This window comes from Dromiciops gliroides, chromosome 2, assembly GCF_019393635.1.
Source record: "Dromiciops gliroides isolate mDroGli1 chromosome 2, mDroGli1.pri, whole genome shotgun sequence".
NCBI lineage: Eukaryota > Metazoa > Chordata > Mammalia > Microbiotheria > Microbiotheriidae > Dromiciops > Dromiciops gliroides.
Window position 1 is genome coordinate 508,522,439 of NC_057862.1, and position 24,683 is coordinate 508,547,121.

The 24,683-nt window shown below is 37.2% G+C and overlaps 1 protein-coding gene across 9 annotated transcripts in view; it reads left to right on the top strand.

The window, feature by feature from the left end:
• DLGAP2 (DLG associated protein 2) overlaps window positions 1-24,683 on the top strand; it is a 1,236,668-nt gene that overhangs the window by 458,390 nt on the left and 753,595 nt on the right. For 3 of the 9 annotated variants that reach the window (XM_043984239.1, XM_043984244.1, XM_043984240.1), the window contains one exon: window positions 23,382-23,563. The exons of the other annotated variants lie outside the window; for them this stretch is intronic. In XM_043984239.1, coding sequence (XP_043840174.1) covers window positions 23,473-23,563 — 91 coding nt within the window. In that variant the 5' untranslated portion in view covers window positions 23,382-23,472. The remainder of the gene's footprint in view (window positions 1-23,381; window positions 23,564-24,683) is intronic. 9 annotated transcript variants of the gene reach the window in all.

The window sequence follows — 24,683 nt, forward strand, 5'->3', positions numbered from 1 at the left end:
CCATTTTAAAAAATTTGTGTTCCAAATTCTCTTCCTCTCTCCCTGCCCACCCCCTTAAGAATACAAGCAATTCAATATGTTATACATATGTAATCAATTTCATGCATTTACTACTACTACTGCTGCTGCTGTTGCTGCTACTACTACTACTACTACCACCACCGCTACCACCACCACAACCACTATTACTACTACTACTACTACTACTACTACTACTACCACCACCACCGCTACCACCACCACCGCTACCACCACCACAACCACTATTACTACTACTACTACTACTATTACTATTACTACTACTACTACCACCACCACTATAACCATCACAACCACCATTACTACTACTACTACTACTACTACCCCCTTTTCATCTGACACTGAATTTTAGATTAGAGCAAAAATATCCTCAGTGAAATATTTATCCTGAACTTTTGGGCTTACTCTTTTAAGGATGGCTGAACTACTGCCACCTGATATCTTCTTTCTCCTCCCTTTCACTTCCAGACTTCTAAATGTAGTAATCTATACTTCTTGCCTTTACTTATTGACCATCTTTTTATTCTTCAATCTACAACCTAGCTTTCATTTCCTCATCACTTCATTGAAACTACTATCATCAGCGTCACCACAAAGATCTAATAAGACCCCTTCAGTCTTCTTCTACTATGAATTTTTGGCAACATTTGCCACTTTGCCAACCATTCCTTCTTGGTAATTTATCCTCCTTTGGCTTCTGTAACACTGTTCTTTTCTACTTTTCTTTTATGTCCACTCCATTGTGGTCCATTTTCTCTTATTTGATTAGTGTAGGTTAGAAGTGTCAAATTCAGTTCAATGGGCCACATGCAGTCTGCAAAAATTTCCCATGTCAAGCTGAAACAGTTAAAATGTAATTGGGAAATATTTAGTGAAATAAATAAAAATACTATAAAACAGATAATGTTCATTTGTGGTTTTCTAATTCAATATGCTATCCACAGAGATCTGTTTCTATTTGAGTTTGATACCATTCATGTAGGTATCCCTATAGATTTTGTCCTATGGAAAAAATCTCTCCTGGAAAATTTTTTCACTGCTATGACTTTGGTAATCATATTTTAAGCTGCATTCCACATACATATTTGTAGCCTCCAGTCCTATATTTCCAGTAGTCATCAAATTGGACTTGGACTCTTAATTTCAGTATTTCAGGAGTCATCCTGGTAAAATAGGAGGCATTGCAGATTTGGAGTTAAATTTGGGTTGTTATTTACTGAGTGAACTTGGATATATACCAACCCTTTATAGTTTCAGTGACCTCATCCATAAAATGAGACTAGATAGCTTCAAGTTCCTCACTTTGACAACTGTACCTCAGCTTTGTTTTCACTCCAGAACTTCCCTGAGGGCCTGGGGTCTTCTCACCCTGACATATTCCTGGACTGTTGCCCCCTTCACTCATTCATGAGTTCATTTTGCTTTCTCCATTTTGGGGAGGGCCACAGACCATCTGTCCTTTTTTTTTCCTTTCCTGGTTCTGCTTCTGACTTTCTGGACTTCACCACCATGCTCCACTCTGCCCCTGACTTTTCAGCTCCCTTTTATGAGCTATCATGCAAGCTTCTTGAGGGCAGGAATTGGCTTTTTCTTTTTTGTTTGTATTCGAATCCCACGTGCTTAATATAGCGTCTAGTACATAGCAAGCTCTTCATGAATGCATCTTGAATGCCTACCTGCCTTTGAATCCTATGATCCTCTATCTTAAAATAAATTTTCTTGTTCCTCTTCCAAATTTTCCTGTTTCTATTGATGGCACCACTATCTATCTACTCATTGCCCCAACTCCTCTCTTCTTCACTTCCACATTTTAATCACTTGCCAAGGATTTTTTATTTTACCTCCATAATAATCTCTATTTTGTCTCTCCTTCTACAAACTCTCATCCCCTTTTGCCTGGTCCTTTTACTTGGTCTCCCTGACTCCAATCTTTCCCCTCTCGGATTCATCCTTTTTATGGTTGCCAAAGTAATCTTCCTGATGCCCCAGGTCTACTCATGTTATTTCACTGCCACAAAATCTTCAATAATTTCCAATATGTTACATAATAAAACACAAATTTACCTTGTAATTTAAGTTTCTCCATAGTTTCACTCCAGTCTAATTCCCCAGCTTCATTTGCACGTCTCCCCTTCATATTTTCTATAGGTCAGCCACACTGGACTCCTTCCTATTTTCAAATTTACTGTTTTTATCACCCATCTCTTTATTTTCATGCAGTTCATTCGCAATTCTGGGGAAAAACTCCCTCCTCATGCATTGTTGAAGTCCTTCCCTTTTTCTCCCAGGGCTTAGCTCTGATACTTCATTTCCCATGAAGCTTTCCCTAATCATACCATGTTAAAAAGTTTTCTCTATCCTATATATATAATACTTTGACTTGACATTTCCTTTGCCTTTAACAGATTTTATTTTGTAGCCTATATCACACATTAATGTATATGGTTTATCCCCCTATTAATTATATTGTAAGCTCCTTGAGAAGAAAGATTGGAGTATGATGGCATTTATTTATTTATTCATTCATCTATTTATTTATTTTGCCTCTTAAGACCTTAGGAACTCATAGGACCTTGCAAATATGAGGAATTTAATAAATATTTGTTGTATTATACTGATTTTAATCAAGGCTTCTAGGTTACAGGTGAGATGATGCAATCAGAATACTCCTGGCTCTGATTATCTGTGCTTTTTTCAGAAGAAGCAATTTCCAATGGTTTAAATTTCACTGTATTGCTTCTGCTGAACTTGAACTCACAGATTACTCCAGCTTACTATTAATTCTACCTAAACCCCAGTGTCTTGTCAACTCAGTCTCTTTCACTGTGGATTCCATGAGGCATCACACACACACACACACACACACACACACACACACACACACACACGCCACTTGGAGAGCTTTTTGACAGAGACAAGGCACATACATGGTGATTAATAACCACTATAGCTAAACTGACTTGAAGGAAAATACTGTACCCCAAACCCCTGCATATCTACTATGTTCCCTTTTTCTCATTAGGGTGTTAGATCATGGGTTCCTGAAATATCAGAAATAGAAGGCACTTTAGAAATCATTGAGGGGGCAGCTAGGTGGCGCAGTGGCTAAAGCACAGGCCCTGGATTCAGGAGTACCTGAGTTCAAATCCAGCCTCAGACACTTGACACTTACTAGCTATGTAACCCTGAGCAAGTCACTTAACCCCCATAGCCCCGCCAAAAAAAAAAAAAAAAAATCATTGATTCCAATCCTTTCATTCATGAAGAACCTGAGGCCCAGACAGGAGACATGAATTATTCAAGGTAACACAGATTGTAAAAAGCAGAAGGATTCAGAGCCACATTTTCTAATGAAAAATCTAATTTTCTTTTTACACTTTGGCTTGTCTCACATACACAAGCGAGGTTATTCCTGTTTCTTTGTTTGTTTGTTTGTTGTTGTTTGTTTTGAGGTTGTTTTGTTTTGCAGGGCAATGAGGGTTAAGTGACTTGCCCAAGGTCACACAGCTAGTAAGTGTCAAGGGTCTGAAGCTGCATTTGAACTCAGGTCCTCCTGAATCCAGGGCTCGTGCTTTTATCGACTGTGCCACCTAGATGCCCCCAAGCAAGGTTATTCTTAAAACATGGATTTAACTATGCCATTCTCCCATTCAGCTCCCTATTATGTCTAGGATAAAATACAACTGTCTCTATTAGTCATTTAACGTTCTTTGCAACCTGACTCCAATCTATCTTTTTAGACATTTCACATTTCTCCCCCTCATACATTTTATAGTTCATACAAAACTGCTAAAGGTGATCCCTATATATGACCCTGGTCAGCTTATGTGGCACAGGGTCAGGCTTGGAATTAGGAAGGCTCATCTTCATGAGTTCAAATTTGGTTTTAGACACTAACAAGCTGTGTGACTCTGGGCAAGTCATTTAACCTCGTTTACCTCAGTTTCCTCATCTGTAAAATTAGTTGGAAAACAAAATGACAAACCACTACAGTATCTCTGACACGAAACCCTAGATGGAGTCATGAAGAGTTGGACACAACTGAACAATAACAACATATATGACAATCTGTCTTATACCTCTGTGCACAATATTTATTCATGCCTGGAACAGCCTTCTTCATCTTCATTTCCTGGAATCTGTCTTCAAAACTTCATTCAAAGCTGTCTCTAAAACAAGGGCCTTCCTGTTTTGCCCTGTAATAAGTCCCCTACCTCAGTTACTTTGTATCTGCTTTATACTGACAATTGTTCATATCCTTTCTACCAGCTAATGTCCCCTTTCCCCTCCTGATTGAATGTAAGCTCTTTGAGGGCAGATGCTATTTTATTTATTTATTTATTTTTGCCTTTGTACCTCCAGTGCCTACAATAGCTTACAGTACCTTGCATGCAGTAAGAGCTTAATAAATGTTTCTTTATTTGAATTATTCTGCCTTTTCTTGTTAAATGCCATAGTTAGCTGGAAGGCATGGCAAAAGTCATCTTGCCTAATACCTCTCATTCTAGAGATGAATAATCAGAATATTTATTCAGTTTGTGAAAGTGCCTTGTCTAAGGTCATGCAAGTAGTAAGTGGTAGAGTCAAGATTCGAACTCAGAGCTATTAATTCAAAATTAAGTGCTCTTTCCATGAAACTAATCTGGCTTACCGTCTCTGGTGTGGATGGGGGAAAACAGGAGCACTTTTGGAGGCTCTAGTGCTGGCACCTGCTCCTTTCCCGCCTCCACCTTCTGCTGCTGTTTCCACCCCTGCTGTGCTAAAAAGCCCTGTTTGCTCTTGCTAATCATAGGGAAGACCTTAACTTGCCTTTTCAACCTCCCAGTTTTTAGTGCTCCCGGTTCCTTTCTCTACATGTGGCAGATGAGAAAAGAAGAGTAAGCCAAAATATAGGACATCTTGGGGATGACAGGAGGATCCTCCCAAACCTCCTAATCCAGTGGTTCTCCTCTCCCATCAACTTGTCAAAAGGATGTATTTTTATAGTTTGTCCTTTTGTAGTTTCTTCTTTCCTGTCAGTATCTCCCAGAAAGTCCAGGAGATACTGGACTTATATTTGCATATGGTATTTTCTTCTTTAACAGCTGTTACTATTCTCACTCAGTTACAAACTGCTTCAGTTAAAGAGAGAGCAACCCTTCCATAGACACAAGATAAGATCATATTTAGAGCTGGAAGGCACTTTCAAGATGATCTCATTCAACTCCCTCAGTTTACCTTTGAAGCCCAGACAAGAGAGTGAATTGTTCCCAGTCATAAACTAGTAGCCATGTCTGACATATTGGCCTTTACCTAAAGAACTCGAGTAAAGAGGAACCTACTAGCTGCTGATGCAGGACTCTCTACCTTTGGATAGCTTGGTTATGGAGAGTTTTCTTCAAGCCTTCTTTTCCCTGCATCTAGACCTACTTCTGCATCTAGACCAAGCAAAAAGATGCTGAATCTTCTTCCATATGACAAACTATCAAATACTTTAATATGCTTTTTATATTCCTTTTTTTCCTTTTCTAGGCAAAATATCCCCATTTTCTCTAAATGATAAAATGCAGGACCCCTATATGTACTTAACTATTATTTTTCTTTAGATTTTAAGTTCTGAACTGCCTCCCCACCTCACACTAGAAAAGGTCACAATCATCTCTCTCTCTCTTTCTCTCTCTCTCACACACACACACACACACACACACACACACACACATGTAAAACTACACTATACATATTTCTATTTGCCAGTTCTTTCTCTGGAGATGGACAGAATTGTCAAAAGATATGAACAGGCAGTTTTTGGATGAAGAAAATTCTCTAAATCATTATTGTGCTTAGAGAAATGTCATTTAAAACAGCTTTGAGATATCATTTCACACCTATCAGATTAGCTGAAATGATAGAAAGGGAAAATGAGGAATTGTTGGAGGGGATGTGGCAAAACTGGGACACTAATACACTGTTGGTAGAATTGTGAACTTATCCAAAGATTTTGGAGAGTAGTCTGGAATTATCCCTAAAGAATTATAAAATTGTATAGATCCCTTGACTCAGCAGTACCACTATTAGGTGGTGATAAGGACAAAAGGAAAAGAACCTATATATTACAAAATATTTGTAGCCACTCTCTTTGTGGTAGCAAAGAACTAGAAATTGATGAGATGCCCATAAATTGGGGAACAGTTGAACAAGTTGTAATATATGGTTATGACAGAATACTACTCTGTGATAAGAAATGATGAAACTGATTTTTAGAAAAACATGGAAAAAGTTATACTTAACTATTATTGAACATTCCTCAGAGCTTTTGTTACTATCATTTTTAACTTGTCAAAATTAATATCTTAGTATTATTATGAATATCTTTTAAATCTTGTGAACCGCTGAACAGGTCTCAGGAACCCCCAAGAACCTCATAGCACATTTTGAGAACTGCTCTTATAGACTGTCAAGTTTTTTGGTTTTTGTTCTTATTTTTAAATCTCAAGTCTATCATCCATGCATTAGCTATTCCTTTAAGGTTGTATCATCTGCCTAATTGATAAGCATTTCATCTTTGTCTTTATCTAATTCATTGATAAAAATGTGAAACATTATAGTCTAAACACAGATCAATGTGGTACTCCATGGGAGACATCAAAACATTAATGACTACTCTTTGGGTCTTACCACTCAACAGATACTGCTTCCTCCAAATTAAACTATAATTTATCCCATAACCCTTCATATTTTCCCCAAGAATACTATGAGAGAATTCCAAATACTTCCCTAAAACCTATGTCAGCTATATCCACAATATTTTGTGATCTAATGACCCTATCTAAAAACAGAAATGAGATGTGTTAAGTAAAGCCTATTCAAGATGATGTCACTTCTTCAATTTCTAGATATCCAGTAACCATCCTTTTAATAATACATATAATATTAATTAATGCATGTAATAATAATAATACATATAACAACAATGTCTCTAGGAAACCACCCATCTTACTGTTCTTATATAGCAATCCACCTCCTGTCTCTGTCCTTTTGAACTGGATTTTTCCCATGTCAGGCACAAACTCCTATTTCCCTTTTACTAGAAACACTAGTTTCTTAAAGGCTTAGTTCAAGCATTATCTCTTATATGTGGACTTTCTTCATCAACCCATTTAAAAGTACTTCCCTCCCCTCCCCAATATCAACTTGTATATTCTTTGTATGTATCAATCATTTAATAAGCATTTATTAGGTACCTACTATGTGCCAGGCAATGTGCTAAGTGCTTTGGATACAAAAAAAGGCAAAAGACATTCCCTGACTTCAAGGAGCTTATGATTTTTTTTTGGGGGGGGGGTGGTGAGGCAATTGGGGTTAAGTGACTTGCCCAGGGTCACACAGCTAGTAAGTGTTAAATGTCTGAGGCTGGATTTGAACTCAGGTCCTCCTGAATCTATGGCTGGTGCTCTATCTACTGCACCACCTAGCTGCCCCAGAGCTTATGATTTAATGGAGAAGACAACATGCAAATAAACATATACAAAACACATAGTTATGTGCTGGATAAATAGGAAATAGAGGGAAGGCACCAAGATAAAGAGGTGGGAGGGAAGTCTTTTTGTGGAAGATGAAATTTTAGTTGAAACTTAAAGGAAGTCAGGAGGTCAGCAGTCAGAGTGGAGGAGGGACAGAATTGCAGGCTTTGTGGTCAGTGTGACTGGATAGAACAGTACATGACAGGGAGCAAAGCTTAGAAAACTGGAAAGGTAGGAGGGGCCTAGGTCATAAAGGATTCTGAATGTCAAATATATCATTTTGTATTTGCTCTGTGAGGCAATAGGAGCCACAGGAGTTTCTTGAATGGGGGAGATAACATGATTTGACCTATGTTTTAGGAAAACGACTTTATTGGCTGAATAGAGGATAGATTAGAATGGAAAGAAATTTAATGTAGATCCACAAGCAGAAATAGCACAGGTGTGAGGTGATGAGGGCTTGCTCTTGAGTGGTGATGATCTCAGAAAAGATAAAGATGCATATTTGAGAGATGTTACAAAGGTGAAAACAACAGGCATTGACAAAAGCTAGGATATGGAGATATATCTTTGCTATACCTCCATTGGTATGAGAGGTAACATGATTTGGTTGAGAGCCAGAAGAGATCTGGGTTCAAGTTCTGCCCCTGGCACATGTTGGCTGTGTGACCCAGGGCTTCTTAAACTTTTTCTACTCCCGACTGCTTTTCACCTGAGAAATTTTTATGATTCTGAGTATACATGTATATACAATAGGTATACATAACCTTTTATTGTTGACAAATTTTTTATGACCCCCATATCCAGTTTCATGACCCCATATGGAGTTGCAACCCACAGTTTGAGAAGCTAGGCTCTAGGCAAAACTCATTCTCTAAGTTGCAAAGAAGGTGCTTACCTGGGTTGATAAAGGGAGTGTTTTCACCTGGAAGTTTGATATGCCAATAAAATCACATATGCAACACCCTATACCTATCCTTTATGCTGATAAGTTTTGTTCTCTGGTTACACTGAAAGTTCTTCAATACAGAGACTATTTAACATTTCTTTCTCTATCCCTTGAAGCTTAGCATGTGGTCTGACACATAGTAAGTGCTTAATCAATGCCTGTTGATGGTTTTATTCATAAATCTCCCTGCCAAGACAAAAAATAAATAAATTATATGTAAACCAAAAAAAAAAAAAGGAACAGGAAAATTACTTAATAACCTATAGAAAGTCTAATCCTTGTCAAATTGTCACAGCAACTGCCAGCTTTAAAAAATGTGTTTATAATTTATCTATGGGTTAGTAACCATTTACACCACTTGATTTAGCAACATAGTTACGGGAAGTCCTTGTCCTTGTCCAGAGGGCTTAAAATAGCACTCATGAAACAGTTTTAATATATCTCTGCAGTTTTCAAACTATTCTCCTGGATTAGGAAATTATCTTTACCATTAGAAATCGAATGGGATTTTTCTTGACATCCAGTAAAGAGGGAGTAGAAAAATATATTGCATATATTGAGCTCTGGCTGGGTAAAAATCAGGAACTGTAGATCCGGCAGATGAAGTTGCAGGCAGTATAAGCCAGAAGTCCCCCTTTAAAAGGTGAACTCTTAATTGTTCTGCATAAAGTCTGTTTTTCTAGAGATTCCAGCCTAGCCTGAAGTTACTAATTATTTCAGAGAGTTATTTGGGGGAGGAATTGCATTTGGAGGGAATCTTTACTATTCATGAACACAGCCATTTTAACATATTGCTAAGATACCCCAGAGTTCTAGGATCATGTCTGCTGAAATACATCAGGCATCTTTTCCTCTAAGAAGAATACCAGCAAACAAGCAGAATGAGACAAGACTCTATTTATTCAGCTAAATCTGTTTACTGAATCCAAGGGAAAGATTAGAGTGCACACACACACACACACACACACACACACAAATGGAATTTGGATCCTTTCTTATCCTTATGTGCTGATAGTGTGGGGTGGTGGGGGTGGGAGGAAAAGGGGGGAAGGCTAAGAGTCCTTTCATGAGCTGTTTAGTGAAGGGAATTTAGATCTAAAAAAAACCAAAGTGATTTTGGCATAGATTTTGTTGCTCTTCAAAGGGTCTGAAAGGAAAACACTGCAAGTGGCAGCTCTATGTCTTTAATAATAGCTGACATGCACATAGCAAAGTTGACAAGGCACTCTGCAAATAGGATTTTATTTGTGCCTCACAAGAATTCTGTGAGCTAAGCATTAGAGACACTAGGGTCCCCATTTTACAGATAATGAAAATGAGTCACAGTGAGGTAAAATCATTCGCACAATGTAGCAGAGGTAAGAAATAGGAGAGGCAGGATTCAAACCTTGTTTTTCTTTATTCCATATTATCTACTTTTTGCTATCCTATCCTGTCATACTACACCACACCATGCTATGTTATATCATATCATACCAATACATTCTACCACACCACATATACTTGCCTAGATCCCTGGCAAGACCATAGCAAAAAAAAAAAAAAAAAAAAAAAAAAAAAGGAGGTGGAGGGAGAAGGGAATAAACATTTATATAGGGTATACTCCATGCATGCTGCTAAGCATTTAATGATATTATTTCATTTGATCCTCACAACAACCCTGGGAAGTAGGTGCTATTATCACCGCCATTTTATAGTTGAAGAAACTAAGGTAGAGATTATTGGTTAAGTGACTCCCCCAAGGTCACATATCTACTAAGTGTCTGAGACCATATTTGAACTCAGGTCTTTTTGATTCTAGGCTTAGTGCTCTATCCATTGTACCACCTACCTCTACACAACAACTTTTCTTGTTTGGTTGGGTTTTTGTTTTAATTCAAGGTTTTCATGGACTATTATCTCAATATGAGCTAACAGTTTGGCATGACAACTAAAAAAGCTAATTTAATGGCTTTGCCAATAGGCTCCATTAGAAGCATTGTTTCCAGAACAAGGAAATTGTTCATTATACCATATAAAGTCCATATCTAATTCCTGGTCTTCTGACTCTAAGAAGTTTTTGTTGTTCAGTGATTTCAATTATGTCTGATTCTTTGTGACCCTGTTTGGGATGGTTTTGGTTTTAGTTTTTGTTTTTTTGCAAAAATACTGGAGTGTTTTGGCTTTTTCCTTCTCCAATTCATTTTACAAGTGAGGAAACTGAGGGAAACAGGGTTAAGTGACTTGTCTAGAATCACAGAGCTAGTAAGTGTCTGAGGCTGAATTTGAACTCATGCAGATGAGTCTTCCCGATTCCAAGCCCAGGGCTCTAACCGTACTTCCACCTAGCCGCCCTCTGAGAAATAGTAACTGACATTTCTATATGGACTTAGAGTATGCCAACCATGTGAGGTAGATGCTGCAAGCATTAACCCCATATTATAGATGAGGCAACTGAGGTAAGGAGAAGAGAAATAATGGGCTCAGGATTTCACAAGGGTTCAGTGGACAGAGCCCTGAGTCCCACTATAGTCTCTGACTTTTAAAATTTGTGTAACCTTGGTCACTTAACTTTCTTGGGCCTTAGTTTCTTCCTTTGTAAAATGGTAGAGGTGGATAAGGTGGTCTCTGTGGTCCTTTCCAATTCTAGATCTATGATCCTTTGGCCTACCTATGCCTTTGATAGCTTTACTTTTCTGGGAGAATTGTTGAAGATGCCTCAATCAAAAACACATAAGCATTTTCCCTAGTCTTTTGAATGCAGCATTTTTCCATTCTTGTTCTTTTCTGCACTGAGGCCATTCTTATAAATCTCATGAGCCACTCACCATTTTTCTCTTTAATTGCAGTTAGCATACTTTATCTTGTCTACCTTTATGTTAAAGTAACATTTTTTGCTTCTTGCTCATCCCAACATTTCATTCTGAAGGAAGCAGTCATGACCTAGGCCCCTCATTTTACTGGGGCTAAACCTTGTCAGATATGTATAACTGGAGGGGAATTACAGAAATACATCGTCGTCTCAAGAGGAATGACTTTAAATTCATGTGTGTATATGCCTCTGTATCCCTCCTTCCCTCTCTAACTTGTTCCCCAAATGCGCTCTCTCTCTCTCTCTCTCTCTCTCTCTCTCTCTCTCTAGCTCTCTCCCCCTTTCTTCCCTTCCCTTCCCTCCCTCTCTCCCTCCCTGTCCCTTTTCTCTGCTTCTGTATGTCTCTGTCTCTCTTATTCCTGATCTCCCTTTCTCTTTCCTTCTCCCTCTTTCACCCTCTCTCCCTTCCCCTCTCCTCCTTCTCCACCTCTCTTTCCTTTTCTTCTTCCCTCCATCAATAAACCTAAGGTTTCTCATCCTAAAATCACAAAATGGTTGACTCAGCCTTTCTTTCTTAAAAGGCATAAATTGAGCACTTTGGAGAATAAGCAGCCCATGACTTCCCCTGTAAGCATTTTGGGGAAAAAAAAACCATAACATTCAAGCTGTTTCCTTTTTGGTGAAGGAAAATGCTGCTTCCTTTCATGTTTTCATTCAACATTTATTGAATAGAAGCACTTGATTCAAGTACAGACATACTTAGTGGGTAGATATCTATACTCTGGCAGATCCATGATTTCATCCAGGTGGATCTTCCTTCCTTCGGTGTTGATTGAATCCCATCCATTCTTTACTTCCTGTTTTAGATAAATCCCTCTTATGAGGACAGACTTCTTAGAGTCCTTTTTCTTGGTCTTTTAATACTTTGCAGATATTTCTGCAGCATTCATACTATCAAACTATTATATCTTACTCTGGCTACATGCATCCCATCTTCTTTCCTGATCAAATATGCACTTAATTATTTTATGCATTCCTCATGTGCAAACCATTATTGATATCACGTTGCAGGCTACTTATATCCATGATGTATACATTTAAAAATGGTTTATTGATACTACTTTTTTTTTAGTGATGTTGCTTCCCAATTATTTACCTTTCCTGATATAACCCTCCCATGTACCAAATAAGTATAGTTAAACAAATCATCATAGTGTCATTCTCTGGCAATGTTCACCTCATTCCACAACCACATTCCAATATATCACTGAGGAGAGATGTATCACCATCAGTCATGTGAAGTGAAGATTGCTTACTGCCGTACATTTATCTTTTGATTCCCTTTTGGGTGACCTATAACTTGAATTCTTGAATGATCTTGATGATTTGTAGCAATAGAGCATCAATAGGAGACTTGTATAATCATAGCTTTAGTACTTAAAGGGATCTTAAAGGCCATTAAGTCCAACCTTCTCATTGTATAAATGAGGACATTGAGGCATAGTAAGGTTAACTGACTTGTTCAGGATCACATAGCTAGTAAGTGTCTAAGGCAGGATTTGAGCTGGTCTTCCAATGTCCTATCAGGTATGCTACGTTGTATCTCAGAGATATGTCAAAGAGATGGGTTCTTTTGTATGTGTGGAACTTGGGTTCATTGCTGTTCCTAAATATTTTAATTCAGTTGTCCTATTTATGAAATAATGTTTGTTTGTTTTTTTGTCACAAAACCTTCAGCCACAGGATTTCAAACTGGAAGGGATCTTGGAGCTCATTTAGTCAAAATACACTAATTTTATAGATTCAAAACTAGGGAAGAGGGAGATAATATTATTTATTCTGGGCACAAATAGCAACGGATCAGGATTTTAACCTATGTACTCTTATTCTATGACACCATGTTTTCTACTTAAATACAGGAAAAAGAAAGAAAATATACTCAAAGAAAGGTGAATGACACCTAGAAAAATGAGTTTCCTATAACGTTCAGTTTTCTGTTTACTAGTTTTGAGGAATTATCTAGAGTTTTAGGAAAAATCCTTTTTAAAAAATTGTTGTCTTGAAGATATAGTAAAGGGTACAGAAATATTAATAGATGACACATATTGTTCTTTAAAGTTTGCAATGTATTTTTTCTTCATTATACCATTTGGTCCTCACATCAACCCTGTGGGGCACATATCATTATTACCCCCATTTTATATGAAGAAGATGATACTCTGAGTGATTAAATGACAACCAGAGTCATACCATTTATGTGACAATATTCAAATCCATCTGTTTGCCATATCTGGTAATCTAACCACTGTGCTATAGTACTTGTCCTGGCTTTGTTTTTATTCCCTTGGTCAAAAATAATTACTTTCCTAGGATCTTCTAAAACCATATTTCATCAATGTTCTAGAAAAAATAACAACCCACATTTGTGAAATGCAAGAGGGATCCTTTGGAAGGAAATGACTCATTAGTGACTCTTAAAGGCCATTTCTATGTTGAATGTATATAAATGTTATAAAATCCTTTATGGGCCCTCCATTCTATCTGAACAGCTAGTAAAAATGACATATATGCCATGGAATATTATGGTTTGCATCAGTAAGGTCCCCAATTGCCCCAAAACTTAGTTAGGTCTCCTGATAAGAGGCCAATACTACCATACATAATTCACATAAAATGATATCTTGCTAGCCAGAGGGCTGTATTGTTTCTTAGGAGAATCTATCATATACTTACTTTATAATCAGCCAGCCAATAAACATTTATTAAACACTTATTGTTTGCCAAACTATTTTTGAGCTAGTTCCTTCACTCAGGAAGCAAGAAACACCATCTCCTATTGTTGCTGTTCATACCTATGAGTGTATCATTGTGGGAAACTCCTGCTATGAATATTCTCTCCACTTATGAAAATCAACGAATCTTCTGCGACTCTATAGTCTGAGTTTCCTTTAGCAACTCTGAGAGATTAGGGGACTGTGTTGTGCTCTTTCAGGGCATATATATCTATATCTATAATTCATCTATCTATCTATCTATCTATCTATCTATCTATCTATCTATCTATCTATCTATCTATCTATCTATATCTATCTATCTATCTATCTATCTCTATGTATCTCTATCATCTGTGTATCTCTATCTCTATCTCTATCTCCTTCTGCCTCTCCCTCTCCCTATCTCTATCTCTATCCCTTTCTCCCTATCTCTCTCTTTATCTCTCTCTCTCCCTCTCTATCTCTCTATCTCCCTCTCTATTTCTATCTCTATCTCTCTATATAAACACACACATACACATCTATATGTGTATCTAAGCTTTTATATATGTAAATATGCACATAAGTATATATGTATATATCCATATATGCATATGATATAAGCTTATATACAAATATGTGTATATACATATACATATATAAGCTGAGAGATAAACATGCATTATTAATATAATTATATATTATTAATAATATATATGTTACCTCTGATATGTGTGTATGTATATCAGAGGTAAGACATGAACCTATGACCTCCTGAGTCCCATGCTGCCTCTCAGGAGTTTTCTCATGAATCTGAAATTTTCAAAAAGTTCCTTCCACCAGTGGCTTTGTAAGTCAGCATTATGGAGAAAGTATGAAAGGTTTTCTTAGTTCCTTAACAGCCAGATCTGATGACTGACTTATTGCAGAAACTTTTAATACATCTATTGGACAGAAGACAATATTAGTATTCCATGGCATTTCAAAACTTCATAATAGTCAGTGGTTTCCTGTTGTTATTGAATATGACAATCATCATTTAATAGATACCAATGTTATTGTTGCATTGCTAGACAGTAGGAAAATGTTCTGTGGTTTTTACCCAAGACCTAGACAATAGCATTTTATTGATATGCATCATCGATTGTTCAGCAAATTGAAGTAGTTCCAACTTGGCTGAGTTCTTGATAAATCTTACCTGTGTATGCTTCCTACATGCAATTAGGTGGTGCCTAGACATAGCATTTGGGACTGGAGTCAGAAAGATCTGAGTTAAAATCTGGCCTCAGATACTTACTAGGTGTGCAACCCTGGGCAAGTCATTTAATATCCTTCTGCCTTAGTTTCCTTATTTGTAAAATGGGAACAATATTAGCACCAACCTCCCAGCATTATTGTGAGAATAAAATGAGATATTTGTAAAGTGTTTAGCACATTGCCTGTAGCATTATAGGTGCTTAGTAAATACTTGGTTCCTTCCTTCTAAAAACAACAACAACAACAACAACAACACCATTCTTATGCTTCTACTATGTGCAATGTATAGAGAAGAATTATTGGGGAATGGGTTACAGGGTATGATAAATATCATTAAGCATTGAAAGGTATATCAGGTGGAAAGGGGGATTACTTATTTTCTGATTGGCTCCAAAAGGCAGAACCAAGAGGAATGGGTAGGTGTTGGAAAGAAACAAATTAGGCTTGATGTTGAGAAAGAGGAAGAGATAATGAAACAGCTAGAGTTACTCATAAATTCAGTGGTATGGAATGAAGTTGTTTTCCCTCTTATTGGAAGCTATCAAGCAAAAGTCAAGGATATTGAATTTTGGATTCATATGTGAGTATGGATTGGACTGGATGACCAGTGATGTCTATTCCAATGTTAAAGTTCTGTGATTCCATGATAGTGTAGATGTATAAAGAGGTTGATGAGTGGTTCAGTTTGGTTGCAGTGTAGGAATTGTAGGTGGAAATGGTGGAATATAAGGCTGGGAAGAGAGGATAGTGACAGATTGTAGAGGCCCTTGAATGCTAAACTAAGTAGACTGGGTTTGATTCGACAGTCAACAGGAGGTGATTAAAGGGTAGTGACATGATCAAATCCTTATATAAAGAAGATTATTATAATAACTGTGAAGAAAGGATTATTCAGGTAAAGAGTGGTGAAGATCAAACAAACCTTTTTTTATAATAGACAAATCAAATAATAATGAGGGTCTATTTTAGAGTGATTGTGGTGAAAATAGAAACAAACAAGTATGAAAAATACTTTGGAAACAGAACCCACAAGTCTTGAAAACTAATCAATTGTGAGAGGTGAGGTGAAAATTTGATATCACACCAAGCTTTTAAACATGGAAATTGGGTCAAATTGTGGTAGAGACAGGGAAATTACAAGGAAGAAAAACTGAGATGAGGAAGGATAACAACTTTAGATTTGGAAATCTTGAGTTTGAGGTGCTGGTGGTAGATCCAGGTAGAAATGTGCTATAAACAGTTTGAAACGGGAGTTTGTGTCTTGGAGAAGAAATTACGATTTTTGAAAAATTTAGACTCTGGTGCCAACTGCTCCTAAGTTGAAATCCTAGAAGAGAATAAAATGTCTTTGACCACTGCTACCTGTGTAAATTTGCACATTGCTTAACCTCACTGGTGTTCAGTTTCCTCATATGTAAAATGACATATTAGAGCTGGTCTTGGATTCAGTTCCACGTCTAGGAGCCTATGAGAGAGAAAAGGGCCAAGAGAAGAATCTTAGGAACATCCATATTAAGGGGCTGGGAAAAGGAAGAAAAATCCTGAAAAGAATCATAGAAGCTTCTTTAACCAGTTAATCAGCATATGTGTATAAAATGATTGCTATGCATCAAAAACCATGATGCTGGGGGCAGCTAGGTGGTGCACTGGATAAAGCACCAGCCCTGGATTCAGGAGGACCTGAGTTCAAATGTGCCTTCAGACACTTGACACTTACTAGCTGTGTGATCCTGGGCAAGTCACTTAATTGTCATTGCCCTGCCCAAAAAACAAAAACAAAAACAAAAACAAAACAAAAAAACAAAAACCATGGTGCTTTGCAATAAGCATACAAAGACAAAGATGGAACACTCCCTGCTCTCAAGGAGTTTTCATTCTTTCCTCAAGTTCCTATTTTTGTCTCTTTACCTGTCAAGCATAGTAAAGGATCTTGTTTCTTGAATTGAATGAACACCCTTATCACAATAACTACATTTTGTCAGTGGCTGGATGTTAAAAAAAAAACAACACAAAACCAAGAATGCTATCTGTAGTATAAAGATGATACTTCGAACCTATCACTGTAAGACATATGCTTTGAATATGTCTAATATTAGAGATGCATCTTCTTTGCATACACAGGCATGTACCCAGTCCACTTTAAGACCGACCACCTGCATAGGTGAGAATGATGTCACCATGACACCACCAGCTTCACCAGTATCATCATATCTCCTTGACTGTTGCTGCAAACTGTCCCAGTGAACTGACCCCATAAGGACTGCTCTAATAAGAAAGCAGTCAGGATCCAAGCTGAGGAAGGAACTCCCCTAGCAGCTGACAACTCTTGGTTTCACAATGCATTTGTGAAACCTCAAAAGAATCTCTGCCAAGGAAAGTGGGAAAATATTCCTAACACTTTGACTACAGCCAAACCCAGGTCTGCTCTTCAGGGCTTTAAAAGACATATGAGGTCTCTGACTTACAGGATCATCCAGTTCAGAGCTGGAAAGACCTTAAATATCATCTACTTCATCTTATTCTTCTGATGTGGAAACCAAGACACAGCTAGGGGAAGTCACTTATTTGAGATTATTTAAGGTAAGTAACAAAGTTAGAATTTGAGTCCAGCCTTCAATCTCCAGATCCAGCTTCTCTTCACCTATCTTGTATTACCTCTTCACCCTTTCTGCAAGGCAAATTTTAATACCCCACCATGTTCATAGGATCATAAGTTTCTATCTCAAATAGACATCAGAAAATATCTGGTCTAACTCCATTTTACAAATGAAGATACTGAGACCTAGGGAAATTAAGGGACATGCCTAAAGTCATATACAAAAATAAAAATCAGAGACAGGATTTGAATCCTGGTCCTTTGACTCCATAGCTGGTTCTCTTTTCACAGTACTGAACTGCCTCAACAGGGAAATTCTACATAGACTAATATCTATCTTAACCCATCTTCTCATATGCCCAATAACATTATAGGCAATATGAAGGATCTCTCTAGATGTGTCAGTAAAGATACTCATTCTTCAAAGAAGTCCCTGTGTTAGTTTAAATCATGGAGAATTGATTAAAGGAACCAAGGATATTTAGCCTAGAAAAGAAAACACTAAGAGAAGATCAAACATCTACCTTCCAGTATTAGAAGGTTTGTCACATTAAAGAAGAATCAGCCTTCTGTTTCTTGGCTCCAAGGGGAAGAAGTAGAAACAAAAGTGCAAGGTGCATAGTGGCAAATTTCAGGTCACTATAATAAAGAAAAATGTCCAAACTAGAGCCACCTCAATATGGAATGTGAGATAGGGGAATTCTCTATCCCAATAGAGATGATTAAATTGAAGCTGGATGTTCACTTGTTAGGTATTTCATAGAATTCAGTGCTATTCAGATAGGACTCGGACAAAAGAATCTTTAATGGCTCATCCGACGCTGAGATTTGGTTATGTTTTCAAAAGAAATTTCCCCTAAATTCAGAGACTCAGGAAATGGCAAGAAGAATTGCAATGAAACATTTGCCTGAATTTTTTTCATAAGATCTGCTCTCTTCATCATGTAGCACATCACATTTTTGCTGACTTCTCAGACAGCAATACATTCTAATTTGCATGATCTTTATTTGTGTGAAGGTCTTATCACTACATTTCTGTTGTGAGGTCCTTGTGGCAGAGACTGCTCTATATATGGGCATCTAGGGTATTGTACCTTGTAGACATTAGGCACTTTATAAATGTTTGAGTGAATGATCTCATTTTCTGAATAAACCTTGGTGCTTTGAAAACTGGATGTGTCATGCTGCTTACCTGCAATTATGGAGACGGATATAATCATTCCCCAGATGCCTTGTTCCCATTGGCCTCGTGACTCTGTGGACAAGTTTCAGGTTACTAATGCATTCTTTGGTTAGCTGTTGGATTGATGCCATTCGATCTCAGGGAAACTTTTTGATAAAAAAAAAAGGCAAAAAAATAAACCAAAATCCTGAGCCCCGCTGTATTTTCAGTGGAAACTGTGAAGACTTGAAAAGATATAAAAAGGAAGGCTGTTCTTTTCAAATGGAATGTGCTCATTGAGACTAATGAAATGTAATTCGATCTCTGCATTATTTGAACAGTTTTCTGGATAAATTTGTGAATTTTTACACGTTAATTGATGAATTGTATACTGTACCTCCATTCCCCAAAGCATAAATTTCCATTTTCTTTAAGGAAAAATGCAAAACATGATTAGAATGAACTTTTCCAAAGCAGTAGCAAAACAGTTCATTGAATTGCATTGTGCTTTAAGTATTCAAAGAAATATGTAAAGAAAAATATATGAATATATAACACAAATTATAGATACATGTCTATTTAAAAATCACAAATACATAATAACAAAAATAAATATAAATATATAAATATTCCCTAGTCCTAGACCAAAGGAAATTTTCTTATTAAAGAAGCCTACAAGCCATACTTATGTAAGTGTTTGGGTTTGCTTTGTAAGAGTTTTTGACCAGTACAAAATCTGGGACATATAAATCTAGTTCCTTTGGTTTGTAAGTAATGTAGCTGGAGTGAGTTAGCTAATTTTGGAAACTGCATTAATGTATTCTGCCACCAGGGTACCTTAAATTACCGGTTCTTTGTACTGAGAGCCAACCTACTAGTTGAAAGCTTTAATTCAACTTGAAAAAGTACCTAACTTACTGCCAAAATAGAACTTTGGACCTGGCAAAATTAGGCCCTTTGTTGAACGTGATTCTGACCTCCTCCCCATGGGGGAAAAAGAACTAAAAGGTAAAATATATTTTCATATACATATATGCATATATGTATGTAAAACACATACATGTATACATGTGTATAGTATATCTATGTATGTGTACATACTATATGTATACACATATTATATGTACATATATCACTCTTAGATTTGCAAGTACTTCACATATTAACTCGTTTAATCCTATTGACACCACTGTAAAGTAATTTCAATTATTATCCCAGTTTATAGATAAAGTAAGTGAAGCTCAGAGTAATTGTGACCTTGCCTAGGGACACAAAGATTTTAGTTTTCTGAAATGAAATTCAAACCTGGTCCTCCTGACTCTAAGTCAAGTGACCGATCCATGATTCCAAAAATTCTATTTTTAATCAGTGGAAACCTTTGATTTTTTTATTTGCGTAAAGGAACCAACCAGAAACAGCTTGGCATGGCAGATTGAAAACTAGCTTTGGAATCAGAAAGACCTGTGTTGCAGTCTTGCCTTTGATACATAGTGGTTATGTGATTTTGGACAAGCCACCTAACCATTCAGCTCCTCTGAGGTAACCCTCTAAGATTTAAAGTTGCAAAAAAGATGACAACCTGTATTGAAAGATGAATTTTCTTCCCTGGAAATTTTCTATACCAACAAACTCATAGGTCCAGTCCAAAACAAAACAACAACAAATATGACTGATGGAATAGGGGTGTGGGAAGGAGAAAGGAGTAAGGGGTGAGGCATGATGGTTACTGAGAACAGAATGAATAAGAACTGGGAATTAACTAAGTATCATGTAAAAAGACAACACAGCTTTTGAAAACCAGATAAAACACTAAGTACTTAAGCAGTGGAGAAGCCCTAAATAAGCCCTATGCTCATTTCCAGCTTTGCCAGTCTGGAAACTATCCCCTAAAAGCATGCTGAGCTTTCACTGAGGCACAATGATGTGAGACTTATTCTGAATGTAGTTTAAAATAAATAATAGAATGTTTACAAATTAATGAGTTCATTAGGCACCGCATAACAGAATCCTGATAAAATTTGACTCGGAAGGTGACTTTTTTCTTCTAGGTTTAAATTGGGGAATGTTACGAAAAGGTGAAACACTATATGAATGCCATGTATAAATAGTTTATTTTACATGCAATGTAAAATATATACATATATGGTATAAAACAAATAGATAGAAACATATAAATAATTATATTCAAGACTATGTATGTGTGCATATGTATACATACACAGTAAATTCTGGCTTGCAAAATCATATACATTTTCCTTGCCTGAAGAAAAATAAGCAGACTTAGAGTTCCTTTGATACTAGAGCAATTCATTAGGTAATAATGAATAAACATTTCTGCTTAATTTAATCAAAAGCATGAGGAGCCATTCGAATGATATAAGGGGAACATATAGCCAGCTGTGCCAAAGCATAGGCTTTTCAGTCTCTCCTAACTGCCACCCTATTTAAATCTGCAAGGAACTGTTCATTTAAGCACCCATTTGCACATCAAGCCTCCTCTTGTTCCCATCATTATGTCCTAAAATGCCACAAATGTCATGTCCTGCCTGTGCTGCTTATGTTTAATTTGAGGATTATGATATATTTCTTGAGCAGTTTTAATCTGATTTTAGAGAATTTTCTTCCAAACCAAAGCTTTTGAAATAATATTCATTATTCCATGCTAAAAATTCTTGAAGTGAAAGAAAGTTTGATGAGAAAGTTTTCTGCTTGGTATCTTGATTCTGTTCAAGAGGAAAGACCCATGTAGTAAAATGCATCCTGTGGTTGTTTTCCAAGTAATGTAAATACTCATTTAATTCTTTTATTTGAATAATACATAGGACTTTACAATTGACTCAGTACATTCTGGTCTTGTGAACTATGAGATTTGAACACACTCAGATAATCGAAGGCTCTACTGAGATACAACCAGATGCTAGGCATAGACCCTCTTCTCAAGGAGATTCCAATCTCATTGGAGGAAAAAAAGAGCAGAGGAATTTTTTAAAAAGATTCTTGGACATCTCTTTCAGGAAATTGAGTCTATAGTTCAGGAATAAACCTGACCCACAAAGTGACTTGTGTAGGCATACATATTTGTGCCATTAAGTAATCCAGATTTCCTCTTCCCCTTTTTCATCATCTGCAAACCGGGTTGACACTTTGCTCCAAGTATTCAAGTGCAAAATGACGGGATTTATATAAAAGTATAAGCTTAAAAAAGCAAAAAAGTATGTTCAATGCTCTATTTTCTCACATAACAGGAAAAGGTTGATCAGTGTAAGATGGGCTTGACATGCTATCTGTAACCAAGACTAGCATGTCTGGGAGGGTAGCAGGAGTAAGAGAAGAATTAAATTCTCAGAGTTGAATATGGTGCATCAGTCTTAAGAAAAAATGATGGGGATTTGTCAGCACATGTCATAAGTTTTATTTCAAAGAGATGACTGTTAATCTGTTTTCTGTGGTCTATGAATATTTTAATTTTAAAAAGAAAAGATATTTTTTATGTGGAATGCTTATTAACTCAAGTCTGAATTGCAGGTGCCTCAGAAACTAAAAATTTTCAAGTTACAAGAGAAAATTTGACTTACATCTTTGTGCCTGTTTCTTCGTTGGTTACTGTTGACTTTATTGTCCTCTCGGATGGTGGCAATCCTTGTGTTTCCCACCTGAGTCCAATGACTAGAGTAGTTATAGAGGCAAAGACCAATGTTAGTGGAGAATAAGCTCACTATTGTTCCCAATCTTGTATACCAACTTTCTTACATGTAAGGATTGTCTTTACTGCTCTGTAGCTTTCCTTAGGAGGGAGAGGGAGAAGGAGAAGGAGAGGAAGAGGGGGAGAAAGAGAGAGAGAAAGACAGACCCACTTTGATGTCAAGGCTAGAAACAAAGAATTGCTGCCATTATGTCTGAAAGCAGAATTACATAAAGACCTTGCTGCCCTAGCATAATGATCTAACTTGCCAAAGAAATCCCTAGTTATTTTGCTCTTAGCCACCACAGAATGCTCATTTCAAAGCTTTAGCAGGGTTAGGGCCAAACATTTGCATGATGTTGTCCTAATGCGAACAGATATCATAGATATCATGCATGACAACTCCCACTGTCTATCAGTTCTATGTACACAGCATGTCTCTTGTTTCTACTATAGGGACTGATAGAGATTTTCCAGCTATGTATTGAAATAATTTTTGTTATTGTTATGTCCAGAAAATTCCTAGAAGGGATATTGGAAAAATTTCTACCTCTTCACTCTCTTGTACCTTGCTTTTGTCCAGTCTGTGACTGTCCAGGAGAAAGTTGACAAGTATGACCAAGTCTCATCAGCCATTTTTCCCCTCATTACAGCCATCATGCTTCTGGCTGAGAAGGACGGGCTGGGGCATCCCTTCAGAGCCCATTAACATCAATCCTTAGTTGGCAGAGTGGTGCAGAATTGATGTTTAACACAAGAAACGCCCTCCTAGGAGCAGAGTGCTGCTTTCACATGGTGTTGCCAACCCATAGAGCGAGAGACTGGGCTCCTCCGGGTAAGCTTTGTGTCAGATACAGTGTGACCTTTACCCACTGCCGTAAATCGGCTCCCACCATACTCATCATGTGTCAGTTCTGCATACCCACTTTTAGGTGTCACTAGCCTTTGGAGTGGATTTGGAAACCCATGAATACAAAAATTAAATGGAACCTCCATTGGATAAACCCATCTCTCCACCCCCATCTGATATGAACATTGAATTTAGTGGCACGCATGATAATTCCAATCATATCAACCATTTCAGTCTGGCTTCTGCACTGCATTAGGTTGAGGGGAATGATTTGAAGTAGAAATATGAATGAATCACAATGAATCAGCCTCACTCCCTATCCCACTACTCTCTTCTTCATACATACATTAATTTTTCTGGGATGGAAAGCATGTAAAGTGGTCTTAGAAGAACTACTTGTTTAGATATGTATCACCCCTGACTACTCTCACCTCTAATAAATCCATTCCTATAGTCAGAACAGCAAAAGGCCATAGTTATGGTCAATTCCAATATCATGGTCAATCCTTAATTGGTCTCCTCAAACCTAGAATTGGCCTTTCTAATGAAATACATTCTTTAGTGATGGGATCTTTAAAGGAATGCCCTCAGGCTGATCTCCATGAACTTTGTGGCTTTAAACCAAAGCTAAAGGAAAGCATTATTGAACAATTTCAATGTCATGGCAGCAACAGCATTGCCATTCCCCACCCCAAACTAATAGTTAATTTACACTGTGCAGAAGAATAGACTTTGACTCTCACTCCAAATTAGTTTTGTCATATAAGCACATTAGCCACTGGTGAATGTTTTTCATATGATTTTCTGCTGCTTGAAATAATTCTTCAGATCTCAAAAATCCATATGGTTAATTTTCATCATCACCTCAAGCTTGACTTTTTTTTATTCCCTCCTACAGGAAGTTTTTAGCAGGAAAAAATGCAGTGGAAGCTTTTGCTTTTCAAAGCCTATTTCTTTCATAAAGAGATGATGGGTGGGGGTGCAGGGAGAGGAAGGCTTAATCAAATCTTGAAAGTAGCTACATTTCTCCTATTTTCACTGACCAGTAGTTTTCTTCAGATATATTTGTAAAGAAGCGTCTAGCTATAAATTGAATTGGACAGCC